Source organism: Varanus komodoensis, unplaced genomic scaffold (assembly GCF_004798865.1).
Source record: "Varanus komodoensis strain SLA01 unplaced genomic scaffold, ASM479886v1 scaffold1, whole genome shotgun sequence".
In the NCBI taxonomy this organism is placed as follows: domain Eukaryota; kingdom Metazoa; phylum Chordata; class Lepidosauria; order Squamata; family Varanidae; genus Varanus; species Varanus komodoensis.
In genome coordinates this window covers 122,594,262-122,620,630 of record NW_025335268.1, presented here as the reverse complement: position 1 = coordinate 122,620,630, position 26,369 = coordinate 122,594,262, and the positions used below count along the sequence as shown (strand labels likewise).

Genomic DNA, 26,369 nt, shown 5'->3' with positions numbered 1-26,369 from the left:
CCCTTAAAGTCAGTTGGTCGAACTGAGAGTAATTTGCCATTGTATTACATTTTGCAGATAAAAACATGCCATAATTTCAATTGAGTCAGAAATGGATATAGCCAGTGCACCATCTGTTCCTTCTCAGCTTTTACAGCCTGAAAATAAAGGCAAGCTGTTTCAAGGGCTGAGACCAACCACCTGCTCTTTGCATCCGTTCCCATTGTGGCTTGTGACACTGTTGTTGGGTTTCCACGTTGCACAAAGCCATTCTGTGAATGAGCCACCATGGGCTAGCTGTTTGCTGGACCACCCATGGTACTCCCAACAGACAATCAGGCTGTTCGTCATGGTTTGTTTCCCCAACACATACACAGACAACTTGGTGGCAGAATTCTTCATTCTCGCAGTCTTTAAGTAAGCACCCTTTTTCCAACTGGTCCATTAGGGTTGCTGACTATTGAGGAAAACTCCCCCAACCCTGCATCAGTTCACCAAATGGAATTAATTTTCAAACCCTTATGGATGCAGGCATATGTTCATCAACGTCTTTTTAAAAAATTAGAATCGCATATTTCATAGGACCTCCTCTCTGATAATAAGCCCTTCCTATTGAAATCCCTCTTTTTCCAAAATCCCTCTCCATTGAATCCTCCAGTTTGGGACTTGCCTTGTTAGCAATGGGCAACTTTTTGTTTTAAAGGTTGTTTCATATTACATGGAAGCAAGAACAGTGCCCACTTCTTGTTCTCCAGCAGCCATCCGGGGGCTCTCTCCCCATCACCACATTAGATCACCAAACCAAAACCACACCCCGTATGAATATGGGCACATGTCCCCCAGCTTCGCTCCCGCTCCGCACGCACGCGCACACACAGTGAGCAGTATAAGAGTGCAGGGGCCGTTTTGTGCTGGCCCCAGGAAGAGCATATGGGTTCTTTTTTTCTGGTTGTTAGAAGAATCTTAAAGTTTCATTTATTCCAGTCAGGAACCCTGTTCCATTCTAATGTTCTATGCTTCTGAGATGTTATCTGACATTTATTTATTTTATTTTACTGATTAATATACAGTATATCATTTTAATTTCTTATTTTAATTAATTAATCTGTAAGTTGAAGTTTGTTGTAATCGATGCAGCTTTATATGGGGTTTTCCCCTGTAAAGGGGGCTAGAAATCTATAAAATGAAATACTCTCATCCAGATCATACTTGTAATTCTAGCTTTTCTGAGAAGAGTGGATAAGAACAAAAGGGAGGGGTTCATTGGAATCTATTCAGATTGTACTACTTTGCTTTGATAAAGGCCAGTCAGGAAACCTGGGTGTAGGTTTCTATACTTGTCAGGCTGTCACTGAGTTATTGTGTCTGCAGCTCTCCTCAAGGCCGCTAAAAATGAAAGTGAGGAAGAGTCCCTAGAAGCAGCTCAGAAGAACACCAACAGGAAAGGAAAAGCAAAGAAGTCCAAGAAGGTAACCAGCTGGGAATGTTCAAAGGGCAGAGGGGAATTCCAAAGTCTGTTTCGTGATATAAGAAAATCAGAAGAATTAAGAGCTGCTTCTTTAGCAAACCCATCCCTGCACCAAACAATTACAGGCACCTTAGGAAGAAGATGGCATGTTAATGACACCAGCCACCTCTGTGCACCATAACAAAAAGCAGAAAGAAACAACACACAACAATCTTACAGGGCCTGTTTGCCCAGACTACTCACTTTTCTTTAGATAGGACCAGCTTTCAGAATAGACAGTAGAATGAAAGCAAACACCTAGATAGCGTTCATATTTACCTTTACAGCCACCTGGCTTTTTTTACAAGCTCCCCTGATGTTCAGCACTCTGTTCCTGGAGGTCAGAGAGCTGAGCTGAGAATTCGTATGGAGGCCAGCCTCCTATCCCATGTGACCTGGCACTTTGTCTCCATGTTCCTCCAGGGCCCCCTGCACATCAGAGATTCCAGAGGGGCACACCATGGAATTGCATGGAACCAGAACTTAGAGAGCATAAAACCCGCTGCAGTGCAAGGTGGGATGAAGGAGGCTCGGTGGGTGGCAACCAGAAAGAGGGCCTTCCTTGATGACAGTTCCTCCTATTATGGAGCCAGTATTACTACTATTAATTGTATTTCGATATTGCCCAACAGGAAAGACTATCCAGGTAGTTTACAAAATCCATAGAATATGATAAGCACACTATAAAATATGAATATTGTTATTTTTTTCAGTGCCAGGTTAAGATTTTCCTCTACTCCAAGGTACTTGGCAGCATATGGTAGTTCCTTAATTGAGCCACAGAATATCGTTTGAATGTGACTTGATTATACTTGTCAGGCTAGATTGTTTTTATATTGTCCGTAGTACTGTATTTTTGAAGCGTTTTATCTCTGTAAACTGCAAAGAGAAAATTCTCTATTGAGTGGTACTGAAATGTAATAAATGAAACACCCAAGGGATCCAGGTCACACACATGAAGCCAATGAAATACAATCACTGGATTTGTGTGACAAGCCAAGTTGGGCTGAGAGTCTTGCTGGTGCTGGCAAAGCTTATTGTGACAGGCAAACCCAGCACGACAAGTCAGCATTGATTTGTTAAACATGCACGAGCCACCCTGGAAACGCGTGGCTTGTCGGAGGACTGTTGGGGTAGCTTGGCATGATGTCCAAGCCCAGCCTCATAGCTATACTCATAGCTCAGAGCCACCTGCCTAGAACTGTGTAAAGGTCCGTGCCACTCCGGCCTCCAGACTGCCTTCTCCCTTGCCAGTGAGATCTGCTGCCCCTGGAAAGGGGTGTGGCAGTAAGACTAGGAAGGGTAGCCAGGAGGTTAGTCTCTCAGCACAGGGGAAAGGATGCAGAAGCCCTTCAAAGGACACTGGACATTGGCAGGCTGGAAGACTGAGGGAGAAGGAAGCCATGCCAAGCTGCCGTGAGCCTGCTGCTCAGTTGGGAGGGACATTCGTTGGTAAGGAAACAAGTCCCCTGGTGGCTTATTCTCCAGGACAGCTTAGCCTGATGACAGACTGGCCCACATGGGATGGCCAAGCTGAAATGCCTGGAGCGGCGTGCTCACTAAACCAACCTCTCTTCTCTTTCGGTGCCGGAGTGTAGAAGGAAGAAAGGCCTCCTTCCCCAGTCATTGAGGTGGACAACCTGGAGGATTTTGTGCTGCGGCCTGCACCTCAAGGAGTGACCATCAAGTGCCGGGTGACTCGAGATAAGAAGGGGATGGATCGGGGCCTCTACCCTACCTACTACCTTCACCTTGATAATGACAAAAAGGTGAGTAGCTGAAGGGGAGCCCTTGCCTTTTGTGAAAAAAGAAAGAAGGACATGTAGTTAAATCACTTACAGTTTGGTTCTGAGACTGCAGTCTTATAAACATATTTTAGGAGTAGGTCCTATTGAACTCAGTGGGACTTCCTGCCTAATTTTAAGGCCTGCACCTGACATTGATTGCATGAATGTAGTTCATATTTTGTTTTTGTTTTGTAAATAGCTGTGCACGGGGGGGGGGGGGGGGGGGGGGGGCAGGTGGAGAGCCTAAGCAGCATCAGAACCATATTTTAATTCTCTCTCTACCATGGTCCCAACAAAAAATCTTTCAGTTTCCTTGGAAGTCTCCACTGATACCAATGGCAGCTTCTTTAGAAATGCAAGCTGGTGCTTCTGGGAGAGGATTTTATCTGAATATCTCAAGAGGTCATCTAACCAATTAAAGGAAGCATGAAAATCTCTCTGCAATCCCTAAGATACCTAACTATAATCATCTTTGATTAGGCATGGCATCAGGTGGTTCTGGTATCTTGAGCATCCAGGTAAAACTGGGAGTTCAATGAAAAACGTTGAGTTAGCAAAGATCAGGGAGAAGACTCGGGCTTTGGGGCATGCAGCTGTAGAAATTAATGCTTCAGCAGCACCTAAAGAGTTTAGTTTATGGGCACTTTCCCCATGGGGAAAGTGTTTAAAGTGTTTAAACATGGGGAAAGTGTTTCCCGGAAGTGTTTAAGTGTAACTCCTATCATCCCAAGTGGGTATGTGTAAGGGAGTTGTGGCCAAGTCTGGTACCTGTGGATGTATGTATACATTACAGTTAGATCATTTGAGTATCTTAAATTTGTGTTTTAATTTTTGTAATATAAACTGCAATGAGATTTTTTGAATATGGTAATCAGTCTACATATTGAGTGTGTGTGTGCGTGTGCGTACAATCAGCTGCGAGTTAAAAGGGTTGCTGCAGTCTCCAACACCTGAATTGCCGAAAGGATCCTGTGAGCAGCTGTGTGTACAGAACGTTAGACTAGGTGGACACTGGCCTGCTTCAGGATGGCTCTTCTCATGTTCTCTCACAGGTTTTTCTACTGGCTGGTCGTAAGCGCAAGAAGAGCAAGACCTCTAATTACCTAATTTCTATTGATCCTACTGACCTGTCCCGTGGTGGAGAGAACTTCATTGGAAAGCTGAGGTTAGGTCTGCCAATGACAAAAAATGTGGGATCCTTTGAGGAAGCAAAACCATCATACTATGTGGGGCATGCTGGTTTGACACTATGGTAGAACAACAGATTCTTCTTCTTCTTCTTCTTCTTCTTCTTCTTCTTCTTCTTCTTCTTCTTCACCACCACCACCACCACCACCACCACCACCACCACCACCACCACCACCACCACCACATTTTTATATTGCCCATAGCCAAAGCTCTCTGGGTGGTTTACAAAAAGTATAAAAGTAAAAGACAATAGCTAAAAACAGCTAACAAGAGTTAACGATTTAAAATAGCATAAGGATATTTTAAAAAGTAATAATTAAGAAGACCTGGCCAAGAATAAAAGGCACCTGGCTAAAAACCAGAGAGGTCTTTAAAGTCTTCTGCAAAAAGGGCTCTCTTGACCTGATACCAAAAATATGACAAATTTGGCACCGAGTGGGATGATAGCAGGTTGGGGAAGGCTGGGACAGAAAATGCTTCCTGTTCTTAGGACTACCAATCAGAGGCATTTTGCAGCTTATTCTGTCTTTTTCCCCGATGGATTTTCTGCAGTAAGAAAAAAAGAAGAAGAATGCAGGGGAAAACTCAGAAGTTTTACCAGAGGAAGACAATGACTTTTGGATCTTCCATAAAATTCAGTGTATGCACATAAACTATTGCACAAAATATTCCATTAGCTGGAATCACAAATTGAAATTAGATCTGGGTGCTTCTTTCCCTTTCACTGTAACATGATTGGTCCATCTGATCCTATAGAGAATCAAGACTTTCGGATGGGTGGAATCAGAGTAGAGGAAGCTGCCTCATACTGAAATCCAGCTACTGGCCCATCCAGCTCAGAGTATTGACTACCCACCCAGAACCTCCCACCTTCTGGCTGGGTCTGAGGCTTCCCATCTGGCTCCTCTCTTCCTTAGCATCACCTCACCTTCTTTAACTTCCATGCTGGGTGCAAAGAGACAGCCAGCGTGGAAAAGCAGCAATTTACCGTTGGCCAATCTGGCTTAACGACCCTGGAATGTGGCTTTAACATTTTTGCCTCCAACTACAGCCCTGATCCAGATTTGCTCTGTATGCTTTCCATTTGCCTTGCCCCAAAGGAGCCAGCAAAATGACTAGATTCTTTTTTGGTAGTACAAAAAGTCACTCTGCCGCCACCACCCTGATCCAGATTGGGACCACAATGGAAGGCAAAGGATAAAAGCACTTCTACCACCCATAACAGACTGGATTATATAAGGACTCGGAGCCTGTTATGTGTAGGATTGCTATGTTGACCGGAAGTGGCTCTCCAGAATTTCAGCTGTTGCCAGCTCTACCAGGAGATGCCAGGGATCGAATGAACCAGGGACCCCTCAAACGCAAAGCATGCTTTGCCACTGAATTATAATCCCTCCCTTAATGTGTGCCCACATTTCCTCCAGCAGGGTGATTTGTCTGGGAACTGAACCCTGGATTTCTTGCACCCCAAGCAAGAATCATGACTTCCACAACCAAGTGTCCTCCAGATGTATCAGGCTATAAATTCTAAGGTCTCTAACCTTGTATTTGGATGTGGAACTTGTCGTGCAAGAAACCTGAAGGACGCAAGGTTGGAGAAGGCTTTATGGAGATCAACTTCTTGTTATCAGATAGGAGAGGGAATTATCCCTGAGGAAAAAGTGGCTTAGCTGGTTCTAGCCAAGGAAGAAGAAAGCTTGGTCTCTGTGTCACAGGCCTGAGCATCTGGAAATACTGAAGAGGCCCTGATCGATGAACTTGTCCCATTGCACCCTGACATATTTCCTCACTAAATCACACACACTCATAACAAGGCAAGTGCATGGCTGTTAATGGGGAGTGGCCGGTGAGATCATATCATGCTGGCCCTCTTTCAGCTGCCCTGGTTGCCAGTTGAAGTCGGGGCCCAATTCAAAGTGCCTGTACTAACATTTAAAGCCCTGCATGGCTTGGGGGCAGGTGATCTGAAGGGATGCCTTATCTGATATGTACCTACCCAGGCCTTTGGGGTCCTTCTCAAGGAGCTACCTCCACCCCGGGAAGGAAGGGGGATGATGACCAGGAGAAGGGCGTGCTTGCTTATAGCACCCCATCATTGGAATAAGTTCTCCAGAGGGGTATGCCTCTTGCCTACTCTTTTCTCCTTTTGATGTCAGGTGAAAACCCTTTTATTCTCCAAACATTTTAATAGTTAAAATTGTACTTTTAATATGGTTTTATTAGATGCTGCTGCTGGACCTATGTGCCAATTTGATTAGTTGTCTTGGGTTTCCTGTTATTACTGTCGTTTATTGCTATTGTTTTTGTTTGTATGTTTTAACTTTGTAAACACCCTGAGAGCCTTTCTGGTTATTGGGCAGTATAATAATGAAAGAAATAATAAGTCCAAGGCATGGTGGCTATTATGATAGAAGGGTGGCAAAGAGCTCTCTCCTAACTCGCATCTCTCCAGCCTGATTTCTGCTGTTTCTTTCAGGTCCAATTTGATGGGCACTCGGTTTTCAGTGTTTGATAATGGCGTAAATCCTGACAGAGCAAATGCCGATTGGTCAAACGTGCGCCAGGAGCTTGCAGCTGTCATTTATGTAAGTATCCAGCTGGTGCACTCCTTCCCTTTGGCCCTTCTGCACAGCCATTTGCAGTGGCTGGAACATGTTGGGCTTTCATGCTTGTGGGTATCTGCAAGAAGGGAATTTTAAGGGTTTGTGCTGGCTGGAAATAATGGGAGTTGTAGTCCAAGCCATCTGGAATGGGGGCATGATACTCTATCAACAGACAAGGCAATGCTTCAAGTTGCTGCAAGCCTCACTTTATCCCTTTGTGCAGACTTTGCTCCTCATCAGGATCTTCTCTCTTTGTGATGTCAGAAAGAGATTGCATGCATCTTTGACAACACCTCTTTAACACAATGTCCAGTTCAGTGACTGCTTCCTTCCGTAAGCCGGGCATTCCCAATCTGGTGCCCTCTAAATTATTTGGATTACAGCTCCCAATATCCACAAGTGGTGGCCAGGAGCCTCCTGGGTGGGGCTGATGGGAGCTGAAGGCACCAGGCTGGGGAAGACTGTTCTTTCCTCCCAAAGGCCAAATTCCATCTCCATGATGTGGGTAGAGCCAAAGGCCCAAATACTCCAAACTCAGCATATGTTAGCTTAAAGTTCCTCTTGCCAGTAATGAAGCCTTAGGAGTGTTTCAGTCTTTCAGAGTGGATTAAAAAAGAGTGAGCCCACTGGTGGTCTGGGGAAAGGGGTGAACCCACGAGAGCCAGCTTTGGATGCCGGGGCTGAAGTTCCATGCTCTTGCTAAAGGCTGAAGATAACCAGGCTCTCCTTATAAACCTCTTGAAGATTCACAGAGATCAAAAGGAGTTTCTGGTCCCCAATCCTTTAGTGGCAACAAGTGCTCCCCCTCATAAATTAGGAGACTGGAAAAAAAATGAGGGATGACCTGAAATAGAGTTCAGGTGTTTGGGAAAAGGACCGTGCACCAAATTCTGACCCTGGAAATAAATCCTGGGCTGAACTGAGGGGGTGATTCTAGGTGTATGTCCATCCTCCTGAGCCATTATTTTACACCTGGCTCCAACTTGTTGACCTTGAAGCTCTCATTTAAAAAAACAGTCTGAAGTTTGCTGATCTCTGGCAAACAGGCTTTCCAGATCAACAAAAAAGTGATATGAGCGGTGAGTCGAGCCCTTCTAACATTACAGAAACCTCGAAGGCAAGCTGTGGTGCAGGTACAGCCCAAGCTTGAGACTAACAGAATAAATACTTTAAGCTGAAGAGCTTTGCTACAAAAGGCTTGTATCTGTTTTTGGTTTCATCACAGCACTGAGATCTGATCTCTGCACAAGGAGCAGTTCCTTTGCTGCCTTTTTGCTACATAAGCTTTAGGCAGCACTGTGGTACAGCAGAACAGCACAAATACACCGGAGGAAATCGCACTTTCTTTCAAAATCAAATAACATTTTCCCTGCTCTAAAAATATTTATCAAATGTGCTGGTTAGACTTTACTGCTGGAGGGTCATGACATCACCTAGAAGGTGAAATTGGAAGGTCATGAAATCATCCAGAGAATCTGTAAACCACCCTGAGTATATAATGACAAGGGCATGATACCCTCATGTTGTGGGAATATAAATGAACCCCTCGTCTTTGGGGGGATAATACATAATGATAACTCAGTTATGAGGCTTCTGGGTTTCTGTTTTAGGAAACAAATGTATTAGGATTCAAGGGACCTCGAAAAATGACAGTGGTCATACCTGGAATGAACTCTGACGACGAGAGGGTGCCAATTCGACCCCGAAACGTAAGTCAGCAACAAGACCATCACACAAGACACAAGAATCTCTGCCACGGGGCCAGTGTGAGGCTCTGGCGCTGCCTCATGAAAATAGGCTCAGCAACCTGCTTTGCCATCTCTCTATGGGTTTACTAAAGACAGAGTAAGAACCTTCTCCGGAGTTGCCTGGAGAAAGGAGGGAATAGAGCAGTACATTGCCAGAGGGGCCATGTCTCCATTACAAGGTGCTAGCTTCCCATCCAGACACCCCATGATCAATTCTTGGCATCTCCAAGTGGCACCAGGAAGGAAATCTCCTTGAAATCTGCAGGGGAAGTACTGCCCCTCAGCATGGAGTGCTGGGCCTGAGGGACCAAAGATGTGGCTCTGCAAAAGACACCTTCCTAGACTCCTAGGCTTAATTCCTTCCTAACAAATTTCGCAGCAAAAGGAATTGATGGAGATTCTGGGGATATGGGCCAGGGGCCCATATCCTTTCACAGCCCCCCAAATACCTCACAGTATTAATGAAGATGCTGCCCACAGTTGATGTAGATGGGGAAATAACATCAGGAAGGGATGGTCCTGAGTTGCACCAGCTTCAGCTATGTGCATATGTGTGATTCCTTGAGGTATCTACTTCTAGGCAGGGAAATGTTAGCAAGGGTAGTGGGGTGCATTTTTAATGACTTGCTCTAGTGCTTTTCTCGTTTCTTTCCAGGATAACGATGGGCTGCTCATTAGGTGGCAGAATAAGTTCATGGACAACTTAATTGAGCTGCATAATAAAGCCCCAGTATGGAATGATGAGACCCAGTCATACGTGCTGAACTTCCATGGCAGAGTAACTCATGCCTCTGTCAAGAACTTTCAGATTGTGCACAGCAATGACCGTAAGTCCCACTGGCCCTTTCACCTTGTGAGAGGGAAGACTTCCTTGAGCTACTTACAAATGGCTCTAATTTAGGTGGTCAAACAGGACTGGTCAAGAGTTGTTGCTACTCTGGGTGGAACAAATAGGTGCAGGCTTGGGAAAGGACATCCCTTCACAAACAGAGAGTCTCAGAGGACAAACAGAAGCCAAACAAGTTGCATGAGAAGCTGGATTTCTATGTCGCTCTTGGGTGCCCATTGAATTGTGTTACTTCTGATGGCAGCTTTGTCTGCATGCATGAATGAGCTGGCTCAGAAGGGCCAAACATACTATTTTTTCCCATCCGGTCCTCAGGTATGCAATAGCCATCCTCTCAGACCACAAAAAGCAGATGAATTGCAGCCTTTAGAAACTCTTCCGTTTTTGTGCTGCAGATTTAATTTTCTTCCTTACTCTGGATGCAGACCTGCTTAATGTCTGCACTGCTACTGGAAACGGTCTTCTGCCCATCCACACAGCTGACAGATTTACCAGAAGGGCCAGTCTGGGTAATGTAGTATATATGGTTGGCCTTCCACGTTGAACAAAGCTTGTCCCAGGAGAAGAGGCATCTACCTTTGAGGGAACAAACAATGGCTTCACAGATAGCTATTTTGTTTCTGTGCTGAGGTTCCGTTTCCTCCCTTGTACATCTGCTCCACTTTCCATCCCTGGGCAGCAAGGGCCCAAGGTACATGTGTCAATAGTTGTGCATAAGTAATTAAGCACATAGCTTAAAATATTTAAATAGTTTCCCAAGGACCAGGAGCAGGCAGGCTTGGAAATGGGATGCACGAGGTGTGCAGTTTAGCCATTCTCTGCCTCGGTGGTGGAACATCCACCACCACTATTGGCCCTGTGTCAGAAGCTGCAATCTTGTTTTTGAGGTGCCTGGAATACACATTTGGAGGATTGGTGTAAACTGAACTGACACTTTAAAGACTGAAGGTGTAAGATGGGTTCCCCTGTATCCTGAAGAGAAAGGGTGCTGATAGAATAGGTACAGGGGCAATGTTATTATATGGGCTGTGCTGGGGCTTATTTATCTTTCGCATCTCTGCTTTGCTACATAGATTGCTTGGGATGTCGGTTCCTCACCGACTGTAATTAGAAAACTGACCAGAATCAGGGACAGCAAACACATGAGGAGGCTGGGTAAACAGATGCTGTTGGTTCAGCTGCTCCAATGTCTCTGCTGCATGAGGGCTGATCCACACAACGGCTCCTAAAAGGTCTTCTGTGTGGCTGAATACGTGCAGGTCCGCTTATATAAGAGGGTGCTCAGGCAACCACTTGATCTAATGTGCAGCCTCTGGCATGGGAGCCACTTGGAGCTGCAACCTCGTGAACACAGCTTTTCAGAAGAAAAAGAGGGTTTTCCAAATACAGTGACAGAAATCTCTGCATTGGCTGCACTTTTGCATAAGCAGCACATTTAGTTGCCTCTGTGGAATTGCTTTCGAATGGCAATCAGGCCACCAAGTGCATGGCTGAGGTAGGCTGGCTTCAACAAAGACAGCAGAGATTGCAGAGAAGCCCCCCCCCCCCCCCGCCCGCCTGCCCAAGTGGTGCATGTGATGCAAGGAGATCAAGCCAGTCAGTCCTAGAGGAGATCAGCCCTGACTGCTCTTTGGAAGGCCAGATCCTGAAGATGAAGCTCAAATACTTTGGCCACCTAATGAGAAGGAAGGACTCCCTGGAGAAGAGCCTGATGCTGGGAACAATTGACGGCAAAAGAAGAAGGGGATGGCAGAGGATGAGGTGGCTGGATGGAGTCACTGAGGCAGTTGGTGTGAGCTTGAGTGGGCTCAGAGGGATGGTGGAGGACAGGAGGGCCTGGAGGAATGTTGTCCATGGGGTCGCAATGGGTTGGACACGACTTTGCGACCAACAACAACAAAGTGCTGAAGAAAAATGGGGCCAGCCTTCTGGTGATGGGTGTGGGTGTGTTTACAAATGCCAAAACAACTCTAGGGAAGTGAGCTGCTTGCTTCTGAAGCAGAGGTTTCATATTGGGTAGCACACCCAGTTTTCACATAACCAGGCCACTTAACTTTCCAGTTAGACAAATCTTTGTGAAATCTGAAAAATTGTCATTGCTGCAAGGGAACATACTGAGTTCTACCACAGGGTCAGGACAGACCGCCAAACAGGCATGCATCGATGCTCCACTAGAGGGAGCATGAGAGTAGAATAAAAATTTGGACTGTTTGCTAGGCACTGTGCATTCCCCAAAAGGTAAACTAGACTTTGGTGGCTTGTTTTTTTGAGATTGGAAGCCCTCCTGGATCTGCTTCACCACTTGGGGCATAACTTTATGAGGCACTCATACATTCTGAGGTCCCATCTGGGGACTTAATCCCCCAGCCTATATGTGGTCTCCAGTTCAAGAGAAGTGCTCTGAGTATCCCTTTGGTTAAGAGGCACCAGTGAGGTGCAAGCTGTGAGAATGCTGTCCTTTGAGACCCACATGCCCATAGCTATATTTGATTATGGAATCAGGATTCAGATGGTTTCATCACTGGTTCTGATTCTGAGTTAGCATAATTCCTGATTGCACAAAGTAAGATTTCCAGCCACATAACCACGTCTGGCTGACCTGAGACACTCCTACTCCTCACAGATTTCTCTACAGAACTGCGAACACCCGCCAAAAATTAGTAGCCCTGCTATTGTTTTTCTCAGCCTTCTCCAACCCTTGGCCACACTGGCTGGGAACTCTAGAGCAGTACAACTGGCAGGCACCAAGCTGGGGAAGGCTGGACTACATGATCACTCATCCTTAGGTGACAAGGAGCTAAATGAACCATCTCTAGTTCTGTCTGATTCATTCCTTGAATGCAGAGATCAAAGTTGAAGCTTGTTTAGGCATTGTTTAGCCACCAAAAAAGTAACATGGGAAAGAATTAGATGTTCTTACTAACCACAAAGAAGTAAACTAAAATAAAGTCACAGAGCCAGACTAGAAGAGATGTCATTCACTAAACATTTTAAAATATTTTAAAGAGCAAATAGCCAGGTGTCTGAACTAGCTTGGGACCCTGGCAGAGGTGGGAGGGTCTTTTTAACCCTCTCCCCTCTACTGAGGTCTCAGTCTAGCTCAAACGACCTACACCAGCTGTTTGCACTGGGGAGGGGGGAATGCTCCCATTAGCACCAGCGGAACCCCATGCAAGTAGCAGGCGCTCTGGCCAATGCAGGTTGGGACCGCAAGACAGGTGGAGGCCACATGTCAAAGGACTCCACTCCCACCCAGCCTATATATGGGTCATGTCACCTGCACGTCTCAAACGATGTATCGAACGCAGCCACTTGTGCAAGGGGGACCCACCCTCTTTAGGAATCTGTATGTGCTGTCGGGCTGTGAGGATCTGGTCAGAAGCCTCTCGATGGTGCTTTGGGCACGTCCTGTTTCTTGCTTGAACTGGCAGTTCTGATACACACTGAGGACAAAACAGTCTAACTTGGGCACTCCCTTCCTCTCCAGAGCGATGAGACTGTTGGGGCCGTGGGCCCTCTACGGAATTCGCATCGGAGCAGCAGGACAGAGAAGCAGCCAAGCCACTCTGCAGAGTGAGCGGCTTCTCCGCTTGTCACCTGTCCAGCCCAATCAGGGATGTTACTGTCTGGGGTGTAGGATTACAGGACAGAACGAACCTGCTCAGGGCCCCAGTTATTTTTACAGATTTCTTGTTACCCTCACTGGTAACAAAGGGAGTCACGACTGAAGCACTGAGTCAGAAAGACCACTAGAATGCCGCAGATGTCTTGGGGAGGAATTCTGGCCAGGGGGCAAGTCTCCTGGGGAGGCGGAACATATTGATCCCCCTGCTCTGCCTACCCAGCTGGGAAAAGAAATGTACTTACTTGGTAGCTCTGTTGAAAGAACGGTTATCTGTTGCCTGGCAGGTGGCTGGTCAACTCCTGAACTCGGCTGTGATCTTCTCTGTCCCGTCATGCTCTCTTGTTTTGCATTTAACGAGAAGTGTCCTGAGTGGAACAGCCTTGTTCAGAGGTGTGTGAGCCACACCGCCTCGGCACTGAAAGAAAAGGTGCACTCTGGATAATAAACCCGCTCCCACCAGACTTTGCCTGGAAGCTCACCTCTGGGGGTGACATCTTAAGAACATTCGGGTTCTGTTCTGGAGTGGCAGTGCATCCGAGAAAGATCTTATAAGAGCATGCTTTTAAAATTAAGGAAGACAGAAATGCACTGGGGATGACAGCACAGTTAGAACAATTACTCTAAACCAGTGTTGCAGTGAATATTTTCCAACCGTTTTCATTCAGTTGGATAAAGAAATTGCCTCCAAAAAGATGTTGAGAAAAGTAGACTATTTTGGAGGAATAATCCTGGATTGTGTTTGGGTTTCACGTAGTTCCCTTACTGGGGAGGTGTGGAGCAGTGTGCATGTCTCGTTCCAGTGGTGCCTAGCCAGCTCAGACCACCCACATTTCAATTAAGGCCCAGGGGGAGACCTCTTGGGTCATGTCTCCCACAGGGCTTCTTCAGACCAGAAAGCACAGGCAACTTGGGAGGCTGCAGAGCATTAGAGAAATGTGTAATAGAAAGAAATATCCACACGGGACCCATGGCTGCCTTGCAGTCATCTGATAAGCAGTGCCTTATAAGCATTAGTGTTGGTAGCACAGTCTGTATCCCTGTCAGTATACCTGGGCAGGAGGGGGAAGGGTGTTTCCTGAAGGAAACTAAATCACACAGGGTACAGTCCTTCTGCCCAGCCCTCAATGCACGCAAGCCTCCAGAATCAGAATCTTACATGCATCCAATACCCAGCATGAGACATGGTGTTGATTTTTGTGCCTGCCGCATCCCACACCCTGCAGTTTATCTAGACAGCCACTGTCAGCTGTTGAGGGGAAGTGGCATGGAAGGGGAGGGAAGGAGGCTGGAGTGCGATTTCAAAACAGTCAGAGCCTTTGGCCCCAGCCTGCTCCCCCCTCCCTCTCTAGCATGTGGCTTTTCTTCTTCCCCAAGGTTGATTTGTGACCTCAGAGAGACAGCTGGCAAGATTCTTCCTGTGCAGACTGCGAGGGAGGGTGGGGGCCCCAGGGCACAAAGCCCCAGCTCTGAGGTCACAGGACCTTGGAGCTGGGCCTCCAAATCATCCTATCCCCACACCCTGACAATGTTGCGAGGCCATAGGATTGCACCTTAAGGCAAGCACATGGTGAAGCTCCTGTGCAGAGTCCCTCTTTGGCACCATCACCAGTTTGCACTCTTCCTCCATCACTGTTTGCTCAGTCCTTCCCTGAAAAACGTGGAGGACCAAAAGCTGTCATTACCAGTTTTATTCCCTTGGCATTGTGGCAGGGCCCGATCTTGGCTCATCTGATGGTGCCTTACCTCTTTTCTTGCAGTTGACTACATCGTGTTGCAATTTGGCCGTGTGGCTGATGACGCTTTTACCATGGACTACAACTATCCACTGTGTGCTGTGCAGGCCTTTGCCATCGCCCTGTCTAGCTTTGATGGGAAGCTGGCCTGCGAATAGTGCAGCCAAGCTTCATCGTGCCGAGGCTGTTCTGAGTCCAGTCATGAGGCAATGTTTCTTCTGTCTGAACTGGCTAACTGCAAGCAAAACTTTGTCTGATGACATAACGCAATGGAGAAGGTGTGCGAAGGAATGGCAGCTCAGGTGGCATTACTCGATGTTGCCAGTACACAACTGGAGAACACCTTGCAGGATCAGTAAGCAGGGGTGCCTAGACACAAAGTCGGCTTAGCTGGTAATGCCACACGCACACACATGTTCTTGGCATTTGCCTTATGCAGGAAGCAATACTCAAGCCCAGCAACTTAAACTCAACTTACAGCTCCTTTAAACTGCAGCGTTTGGGGGCTTTTCTACATGAGGTATTTCTGGTGTTTTCCAGTCACTTTTGCAGCTCCTTGTAGGGTGAAGTTAATGCGATCTTTTCTTGGATGATGCCATTCTTTGCTACTGACACCTTGTGTAAAGTCTAAATTCTGCTTTGTACCACCTTGTGTTGTACAATGGAACTTATAGAAACATACAGAAAGGCAGAGAGAGAAAAAACTCCAGGGGAGAAAAATAGCCTAGTGAAAAATAATGTTCTTTTTCCCTCCATGAAAATAGGAGAAGCCACTGTGAAGCAAAGCAGTGTAACGTCTTATTTAGAGAAAAGCCATGACTCTAGATGCTCCCCCTCCCTGGCAATCTTTCTCTCTTGGAATTCTCTGTTAATTTACTCAGTCTCAAGGATTTTGGAACTAGTTGACCATCTCAGGCTATCATGTCATTATTTCTTGTATACAGATACTTTTTAACAATGAAGAGTAGCTGTTGTTTGAATCTCAGGTGTATTTGACCTTTTTAGATTATTTGCAGGGTAGATATTTCTGTTTGCTAAGTTAGGATTGACATGGGAATAGGAACGGTTTTTTCCCCCCATACTGATAATGATCAATAAAAGATCAACAGGTGGGACACACTCTGGTTTGTTGGTCTTTTAACAATCATGGCCAGCCCAGCTAATCTGTAAGTCTAATCTCGTTAGAAGCAAATGCACACAGTGCAATCTAATGAATTTCAAGTTTGAAAAGAATATTAGAAATGTATCATGCTTATTTATCTGTCCATAGCAAAAAGGTCAGCCATCAGAAGGTCAGCCATCAGAAACAGAACCATACAATAAAACCATACCAATAAGCAGGGATGCTTAATCACAAATGTTAAAACAAAAATTCTTCTTCAGATATGTGTACAGTAAAAGATAGAGAAAAGAAATCATAGTTCAATGACTTAGTGAGGAAGGCGAAATCATAACAGATGGCCAAGAAATGGCAGAAGTGCTAAATTCCTACTTTGGCTCAGTTGTCTCTCCAAAGAGGCTCTATGACCTGGCAAGGGTGAAATACAAGCTGAAGGGCCAGAATTTCAGATTTTGCTTGACAGGCAAATGATCAAGGAATACCTGATTACTTTGCACAAGTTCAGAGCTGCAGGGCCTGCTGAACTGTATCCTAGAGGAATAAAGGAAATGGTGGAACTCTCACAACTCTATTATCTTTGAGAAATCATGGAGGATGGAAGAAGTGCCAGATGACCGGAGAAGGGCTAATATCCCTCTCTCAAGAAAGGAAAAGGAAAAAACATTCAATCTCTGAACATGTTGGAGCTGATGATCATGCAGCCACCTTGCAAGCATCAAGAAAGCAGTGCAGTGACTCCCAGAAGCCAAAACAGCCTGCTTGCCTAATCTGAGGTCATTTTTTGATCTGGCAACTTCCCTTGTAGACTGTGGGAATGCTGTGGACATAATATATCTCGGCTTTGGTGCGCCAGTCGCACTAGCAAAAAGTGGGTTAGATGGAACAGCTATCAGGTGGATCCACAGTTGGCTACAGAATCAGACTCAGAGAGCACTTATCAGTGGTACCTTCTGAAACTGGAGAAAGGGAACAAGAGGGGTACTATAGGGTACAGTGCTGGGACCAGTGCTCTTCAGCATGTTTTAGGAATGATTAGGATGAGAGGTTCAGGGAATGCTTCTCAAATGTGCAGATGACACAAAATTGGGTTGGACAGCTACTGCCCCAGAAATTAGAAACAAAATTCAACGTGATCTTGGTAGGTTGGAGCAGTGAGCTGAAAACAACACAGTGACATTTACAAGGAAACATGCAAAATTCTGCATACAGGAAAAAATTTACAAGATTGGGGATACTTGGCTCAACAATACTACAAACAAGAAGGATCTCAGAATTGTAGTAGATCACAAGCTAAATATGAGTCAATGATGTGATGTGGCTCAAGAAAGGTAGCTGGTACTCTGGGCTGCACTGATATTGCTTCCAAATCACATGAAATACTAGTTTTCCTCTACTCAGCATTAATTAGGCATCATCTCAAGTGCTGCCCCGCAGTTTAAGAAAGATGCCAAGAAACCAGGAAAGGTTCAGACGGAGAGCAACAAAGATTGGGGAACTGGAAACAAAGCCCTGTGAGGAGAGACTGAAAGAACTGGACATGTTCAGTTTGAGAAGGCTGAGGGAATAGATGATAGCACTCTTCAAGTACGTGAAAGGCTGGCACACAGAGGAGGGCCAGAATCTCTTCTCAGTCATCCCAGAGTGCAGGACGTGGAATAACAGGCTCCAGTTACAGGAAGCCAGGTTCTGGCTGAACATCAGGAAGAATTTCCTGAATGTTAGAGGTGTGTAACAATGGAACCAATTACCTGGGGAGGTTGTGGGCTCTACCACACTGAAGGCATGCAAGGGGCAGTTGGACAGCCGTCTGTCAGGGATGCTTTAACTTGGAGTTCAGCACTACGCAGGGGGCTGGACCTGATGGCCTTACAGGTACTTTCCAAGTCTACTATTCTGTGATTCCATGAAATATGTTAATTAAAATCTAGCTTAAATGTAAACAATATTGTGTAACAAAAATATGCCAAAAAACAGGTGAGCTAGATAAGCTCATGTGGCTGTTATAGTACATGATCACCTTAGCAATTCACAGCAGAGATCATTAAAACATTTTGGTGAATTTATTGAGCTGGTACAGCAATAGATGTCAAGCTTCATTGTAAGAAACTTGCTAGCAAATCACAATTTCCACAGGAGGTCTGCCAGCATTAGTTTTCCAGAGCCCTCTCTATAAAAAAGTCCTGGGTTCCTCATACATGGAGCAAGGAAAAAGATAGTGGGTTATGTCTTCAATTTCCCCAGAGTCACAAGTGGAAGTCACTCAATCAGGGGGATCGCACCATACCTCCCTTGCAAATGGACTGTTGGCATTGTTTGGACAAGAGGCCTGTAAAAGCCTTCCTGAGAGCTACAAGAATGAAATCCTGGAAAGATTGCTATAAATATTGTCTTCTCCTGAACAAACTGAACCATAATCTATTTTGAAAATTCTCTCCGACGCTCTGCTTAACCAAGTTCCATGGCAAATGTCGTCAAAATAGGTCCAAGAGAGCAGAAAAAATATAAACTATCAAACTAAAACTTTTTGTAAAACTGTGTTGTTATTAAGAGCTAACGCTTCTGATTTGTAGAGATATTTTTCTAATCCTATAGTGCTCTATTTTAGTGATGGAAAGAGGAAAGGGAAGGGGACCAGTGAAATACAGAAGGACACTTGTGAGTACCTCACAGCCTATTCCACACTCCTCAAATGTCCCCACCTCACCTCAGGTGTGCTGGAGTATAAGGTCTAATTGGCAATGTGGAGGTAAGATTCAGTGGTCATGTTATACTTTGGTTCACTTTCAGGCAGCCAAGTTTCTTGAGGTGGCCACGTTATTTCCCCTTCTCACTGTCCCACTTATTCTGTCCAACCATATCATGTTTTCTTTGGTTTAATATCAATGTTACCTGCTTAACTCCATGAGGTTATGCCACCAATGTTAAAGAAAGATCAATATCCCAGTGGAAGGAAATAATGCCATACACATTGTAGGGGCAGCTGGATCACCCCACCCATCACTTATCTGTCCTCTTGCTGTACAAAGCACCAGCATGGCTGGGAGCCAACACGTGAGGTAGGATTAGGCTGAGCCCTTGCTTGAAGGAAAGGGCCATCAAGGGAAGAGAGGCTCAAAGGGAAGGCCAAGCAGTTGCAGGAAGTGCTTGGGGACAGTGACTCAGAAGGTGTGGTTCTCTGCTTTGTGAGTCATGGTGAGACAATGGACAAGTATCGATGAGGGCTAGGATGCTCTTTTTCTTGAAAAGCCATTAGGAAGCCACTTGTCCCCATGGGGCTCACATAGGAATGGGAGTGCTTAAATTGGTTAGGACATTGAAGTGCATTGGAGAAAGAGCAACTATTTCTTCCACGTACCTGTTGGAGAGCAAGAGCCTTCCCTCCCTGTCCTGATGCCTTTATTGTGTTGTTGCTGTGAGGTGTTAGATGTCATCCAAGTCATGATGAATCATGCACATAGGTGTGGAAGGAAGGCTGGAAGATGTTTTGTGCATGTGAGCTGTAATTAATTGTAATACTTATTAATTGTCAAAGGAGGACACCTAGCAGACTGCATCCTGAAGGTTTCTACCTTCTGTCTCTTCTTCCCCACCTCCTTTCACCCCTCATTGTTTAAGACGGAACCATTTGGGACTACAACTTTCATAATTTCTGAACTTTGGCCATCCTGGTTGGGAAGTTGTAGTCTAGAGATACTAGTTTGGTAAAGGCTGGTGTAGAATGGATGGATGAATTAATTTTTATATACATTTATTATAATTGTTGTAAACTCAAAAATGTGAAAAAGATCCTGCTTAACCAGATCAAGGGTCCACCTGAACAGTATACAACCTGTTCTGGATACTGGCCAGCTAGATGTTTCTTACAGGACATAAGCAGAACATAAAAGCAAAGCTGTCCCTGTTGTTGCCTTCCCACTTCATTTCCACCCTGATCCTCATCCAGCTACTGCTATTAGCAGCTTATTACCTCTGAAAATGCCCCTCCAATTAACTGTGGTAGCTAATAGACACTGATAGACTATCCTTCACAAATATGCCTAATCCTTTTTAGGATTAAATAAGATTTTTTTTAAAAAATAAGTAACTTGACCTATGCCAATAATAACACATGGATATGCATGCCAAAGGCACAAACACCTTTATTTCTAAGATGGATGCTTGTTCCAGATTGAAAACATGACTAGTTTTAAAGAAGCTCTTAAAATGCATTGTTTTTCCTTTTTTGCTATTTAATTTGGAATGCCTTTAAAGTGACCCTTTGACCCTACCTGAAGCTCCCTCCAATTAAAACCTCTGTTCATAATCTGAAATGGTGCCCCGGGGTCCCTACACTATAGCAGGAGTGGGCAGAGCATAGGCTAGGATTGGCTGGTAGATCTCCAGGTGTATCTGACTCCCAGTGGATTAGTGAGAGTGACAAAAAAGCCTAATCTTCTTCCCAAATTAGGCTGCTGACAGCATAAAAGAATGGGAAGAAAACGGGTAGATTTGGGTGGGAAAGTATTTGTGGGTTCAGTTCTGGTACAGAACACCACTTCCTTAGCTGAGAATATGCTTAGAGGTAACTTCTACATTTCAGTTCAACTTTTGCAGTTCTTGGCATTGACAACCGGTTCCAGTTTGTGGACCTTGGAATTCTCTCAAAAAGGCAAGAAAGCCGTGCATGGGTTCATCATGAAATCATGGGGATAAGTTAAGCCGGACAAAGTTTTGATGGAATGATTGCTGATCAAGGCCAGGGCAGCTGGAAAGTAATCTTAATGGGAACAAAACTACACTCATTCTGGATGTCTCACAAAAATGATAAGAAGGATTAGAAGAGTCTTTCCTTAACAAAGCCCTCCATATATATGACCTTCTAGCACTATGAAAAAGATTCTCGCCTATATCTCACACCCATAAGAGAACTTTCCAGTCCCCTGCAATAACTGAAGGCTGCAGGGACCTTGCGAGTAAAACTGTACTAGATCTCACTCATGGGTGAACCCCTACTTTGGAAACTGCCTCTGTGGAAGGAAACGGAAGAGGAAACCTGGGTGGTATTTCTGGATCAGTGAGAAATTCATGACTCCTAGAAGCGTCACAAGAAGGCCTGTCATTAGGACACTTCCAACCCACTCTCTGCAGAGGTTGGGGCAATGGCTAACTAATGACTTTTGGGTCCAACCCAAGATGCTGTAAATCCTAGTAACACAAAGATAAATGCTAAAGACAGAAAACAGCTAGCAAGCAGAATTCTCAGCCTATGGTCAAACAGCATCTTTAAAGAATAGTTACACCATAAAAGCAATGTTAACAATCTATAAAAACTACAAAACAAACCGGTCAGCTATGTTTACACAAATTGTAACCTAAGCTAGCTACAGCAGCAAAGAAACAATTGAAAATAATTGAAGCGCACAGGGGAGTTCTTTGTGGCATTTTTTGGAAAATATGGGCTTCTTTTCGGTTAAGGAAAATATTGCATAGATAAAGTGTTAATAACCAAAGAGGTTGACGAAGTTTATGTGGACATGAAAGTGAATTAACCTTAAGGGATGATGATGATGATGATGATGATGATGATAGTAATTAATACCTGAAGTCACCTAAGATTATAATTCAAGCATAAATCCATTTCATTGAATATTGAAAATGTTCAGTGAAACAGTTTCTTGATGCTAACCTGACATTCCTAAATCAAAGTCCATTTTACATGGAGTAAGCAGTAGCTACATGCTGATACTGACTCCCTAAAAGTGTTTAAACAAATTATAGTATTTGGGCAAATTATGTATGTTTTCAGGTTTGGTATGGGTTGAATCCCACATCCAGTAGTACAACCGGATTTTCTCATTCTGCTCTGGAGGTTTCTCAGCTGTCTAAAGTAAATCTTGAGGATTTTGTGGAAATGGAGAATCACCCCTTCCAGTTCTGCCGACAGAAGCAGTTCCATCAGTGGAATCGTGCTACTTCATCCAACCCTACATCTCTACACATTTTAGGCAATGTCCGGTCTACAACTGGAAACCCACCAATCAGTTTGCTATCTCATTGTTTCCACTTCTCCAGACTGCCCACTAAAAACGTCCTGTTTGGCAGAACTTTGGCTTTGAATACACAGCCTTTCAACAGTGATGCCTGTGGGTCATAATATAATATTTGTTCCTTGAATCTTGCCTGGTGGCTGCTTACAACACAGCACTGATCATGGGCAAGTCCAAACATCACAACAATGAACCTTGTGTGGTTTCCACAGTGTGCCTGGATGTGCCTGACAGATGATTTATTTATTTATTTATTAAAACATTTTTATGCCGCCCCATTCGCCGAAGCCTCGGGGCGGCTTACAACAATAAGTTAAAAATAAACAACATTAGATTAAAAATATAAACACCAAAATTAAAAATACAAAAATAACATTATAAAATAAGCCGCCCTGGCCAGATAAAATCCAATAATATTAACAATTAAAATGCCGCTTAAATAAAAAGGTCTTCGCCTGGTGCCGAAAAACAAATAACGACCAAGTGATCAAGTGGCTTCTGTGCTAGCATGGTTTTTACCCTCCTCAATCAGTCCTTCTGCTGTTGGGACATACCCATCAACTGCCATGCCAGAAATGCAATCCCTTATTGGATGGCTGGGACAGCTCTTGTCGCTGCCACTCTTTCCAGGGAACTTTGTGGTACCTGCATAGCACGACTGTGGAAAGCTCAATGCCAGCTTTGCACAACTGGAGACACCATGGTGACGCATGGAAACCATAGAACAGGCCATTGTTTCGCATCTCGATTTTTAAAAACCCAATGTGCCGTGCTGAAATAATAGCGGGCAACACACTTGGCCATGCTATGCCAGAAGCCACTGCTCACTATGTCAAAGCTGCAGAAGTCTTTTTCTCGGATGTTTTCGGGGTCCTTTAAATGTAGAAGATTGGTCTGCCTCTGAATGGAGGTGGTAGATTTGATTGGTGGTTATTGAACTGCTAGTGGCTCGGTCAAAGAAGCTGATGAGGTTTCTGCTGCAGGTAGTTAGATACATTATAGTTTTCTCAGTGTACACTGGTAATCTCCAGAAGCGATGACAGGTGTCCACCCATTATTGCTGGAAAAAGCCTCTGCGCCATAGAGGTCGACATGATTATTAGTTGGTATTGATCCCTAAGCACTACAAATGGAATATATTTTTCTATAGGCTGGGCTGCAAGGAAGCAAGCACTTGACAGGTTTCGAAGTTAGAAATGATGTTAATGCACTGGAAGTTGGTAGAAGTCAGGTGAGAATGTCCAGGTTTAGGGAAAAATGAAATGGAAGTCATTTGGTCCTTGGACCACATCAGTCTGAAAGCTACATCCTAATTTTGAATGATGAGGATTCTGGACAAGCCACAAATCACTGCATGGAGAAATACACAGAAATAGGCACTAACAGAGCACTCCTATGCAAGCTTAGACAGAAAAAAAATCTACCAGCATGTTATTGCATACTATTAAACCTGAAGAAACCCATTTCAAGTGGAAGCTTCCATGAAATAAACTGTGGGTTATTATGCTGACTACAAGATTGGCTTCAAAAGCTGTAACTGTTTTCAGGCCAATGGTGCCATTAGCAACATTGCTATTCTCTTTGTCCTCTTGCAATTTTATGGTGAACAATATGAAAATATATTTTGTATGCACCTTGTTTCCAGAGGCCCAACTGCTATACATGGGTAAATCTTTCCTAAAATATTCCCACCATCCTTCTTAGTAAGGAACTTGGAAAGCCTTCCAAAAGTTTGATCATAAGTATCAGTCCCTTTGGGACTGAACGTATCCTAGCCATATGGATCAGACTGTTTGAAGTCTAAAACCACAGAAAAAAACAAAGGACCCAACATGGATTTTTGTTTCCATCACAGAGGCTGGATTAAATTTCTCTTCGGTTAAGATTGCAATGCCACCTAAGGTTGTAGTTCATCCTGTTCATGTGTCTTTACCCGAGTAACAGCCCTGACCTCATTTCTCCATATTATTGTGCCCACATCTCTCTCCTAACCACTCCTTCTCCTCCACCCACTCATTGCAGCCCTGATACCATCCCTGCTTTTACAAGGGCCTCAGAGAAACTTATCACCAAGCTCCCTTTCTGTGCCAATCTCTCCACAGGGACTAAAAGCTTCAACACCTTAGGTGCAAATATGGCATAGAGACGCCATGTTGCACATGGGGCTTCATGCCCTGAAGATAGCCTGGGTGGTTTAATGCTTCTTTTACACTGGTAGTATCAAATAATCAATAGAGCCATTGAAGAATAGCAAGTGCCCAGCAAGCTGGGTGGCAGATCGTGCAAGGTTCCCTTCTGGCAGAAGCAGGGACTCATTCCTCAATGCTGGTGGCGTCTCTGGAAAATAATGGTGTCCTCCAACATAATCAGCATGAGGTTGTTACTTATTAGCTGTGTGCAATCAAGATGCCTTCCTTCAAGCTAATACTTCTTGCATATTGCATCTTAAGCATTCAGAGCACACAACTCTTTCCAAAACAGAGCAGTGGCTCCATATGAATATAGCTGCAATTTGGAACGTAATTGCAATAGAGCATTGCTGGATATAGCCGGTTACCCGGGTGGCGATGTGTGCCACAATGACCCCCTTCCCCCAGCCTATGCCACTTAGGGTCATTTTATTTATGGTTCGTCAGACTGAATGCTCCCTTGATGAACCATTCCAGCAACATTAATATCGGCTTAAAAAACAACTGGGGCATACAACCTTCCTCCTCCTACCACAGCAGTATGTTTCACATTTAAACATTTTTTTCAGGCTGGGTTCTCCTACCCCTCCAGGGTAGGGGTGCGTGGATTTTATTAAATCCATTTCATCTGTGTCAGGCATCTTTCATTCCACAGTCTGTTCAGTGATGACATTGGATTTGTTGTACATCCCATTAAGTCAAGTGTGGTTGACTTCTGAGTAGACATGCATAGGATTGCACTGTTAGAGTCTTCTGGACACTATTTCTGTGTATGAATGAATGTCACTAATGCAAGATAATAAACAAAATTGGGCCATCGTGCCCAAGACTCCCATGTGTGCCCAAGGGTACTAATGAACTTCTCTTTGTGCCTACAAGACCCTGTTCTCCTACTGATTTTATTTATTTAAAGGTTTTGGTTTGTTTTAATTAAAAATTGTGGGAGTGGGGGGAGGACTTGGAAGATGGCATACTGCAAGATTAAGTGCCAACCTCCAGCACCATTTTTACTTGGATCCAGAAGGGAGATTTTATGTTCTGCAGGTCAGAGTTCACTGTTGCCTTGTACTAGGTTCTTGAGCAAGTTATTTTTCTTGAGGGCTTCAGCAGTTTGCCTTCTGGGAAATTGATGTTTTCCGCCACCATGGCAGCCATTGTAAAAATGAGCAAGCCTCTATTCTATAGCAGAGGTTTTGTTGGAGAACTCTTGTCACTGTCAAAATTCTGACAGTATCCACCAACCCCAAAAGATTCAGCACCCCTGTTTTTTCAATCTAATGTTCATATTAGCTAGAAAGAAAATTCAGTTCTACTTCTATTGTGGGAAATGCTGCAGGTAACTTAATTGCATTCTTGCAAGTCCTGAGTTTGAATTTTGATTTGTGAGCAAATGCCTCCAATCAATGTTTAGCAGTTTCATTGACGATATCATGTATGTAAAACACACTGAAGTGTTGTGCTTTGGCAAACAACCCTAGATAACAGTCCTCAGAGTAATTTGCCTAACTGGTCCCCAGTGTTGATTTTTTGGAGGTAATTAGGATCTGGCAGAATTGACCCTCTGCTGCCCTCCATCAGTAGAAAGGAGCTCTACATGTGGGATGGCTTCCAACAGAAAGCTCTGAGGGAGGAAAGCTACCATTAACAACGATCTAGCCCAGGACAAGGTAATCCAGGGACAGGGCAGAGCCAGCTTTGCAGATGCTAGATGCAAAGTTGCTTGATTCACCTGAAAAGGGTCTGATCCAGACTTCTCGTGTATGCCAGCCTAGATCTCTATAGGCAAGTTTCCTCCCACCATCCAACACAATCCCCCTACTCCAGCAAAGAAAAAAGAGTGGGGATATACAATTCCCACCTACTATCCTGCCCGGCCCAAGCCAGAGAGGTCATGGTTAAGCTGGCAAATCCACCAGTGACTTTCCCCCTCACCCTGTTTAGGATTTTTCGACCCATCGTAAGAACACAAGGGGAGTCTCGCGGGGGCAGAACAGTGCTCCATCCTCTGCAGGGTTCC

General features: G+C 44.7%; 1 protein-coding gene across 7 annotated transcripts in view; it reads left to right on the top strand.

Annotated features, from left to right (window-relative positions):
* The window catches only part of TULP1 (TUB like protein 1), a 38,143-nt gene extending 22,007 nt beyond the window's left edge, over positions 1–16,136 (top strand). For all 7 annotated transcript variants that reach the window (XM_044443664.1, XM_044443688.1, XM_044443680.1 and 4 more), the window contains 7 exons: positions 1,351–1,448; positions 3,085–3,255; positions 4,326–4,438; positions 6,938–7,046; positions 8,675–8,773; positions 9,468–9,639; positions 15,042–16,136. In XM_044443664.1, coding sequence (XP_044299599.1) covers positions 1,351–1,448; positions 3,085–3,255; positions 4,326–4,438; positions 6,938–7,046; positions 8,675–8,773; positions 9,468–9,639; positions 15,042–15,175 — 896 coding nt within the window. In that variant the 3' untranslated portion in view covers positions 15,176–16,136. The remainder of the gene's footprint in view (positions 1–1,350; positions 1,449–3,084; positions 3,256–4,325; positions 4,439–6,937; positions 7,047–8,674; positions 8,774–9,467; positions 9,640–15,041) is intronic.
* Positions 16,137–26,369: the final 10,233 nt, after the last annotated feature.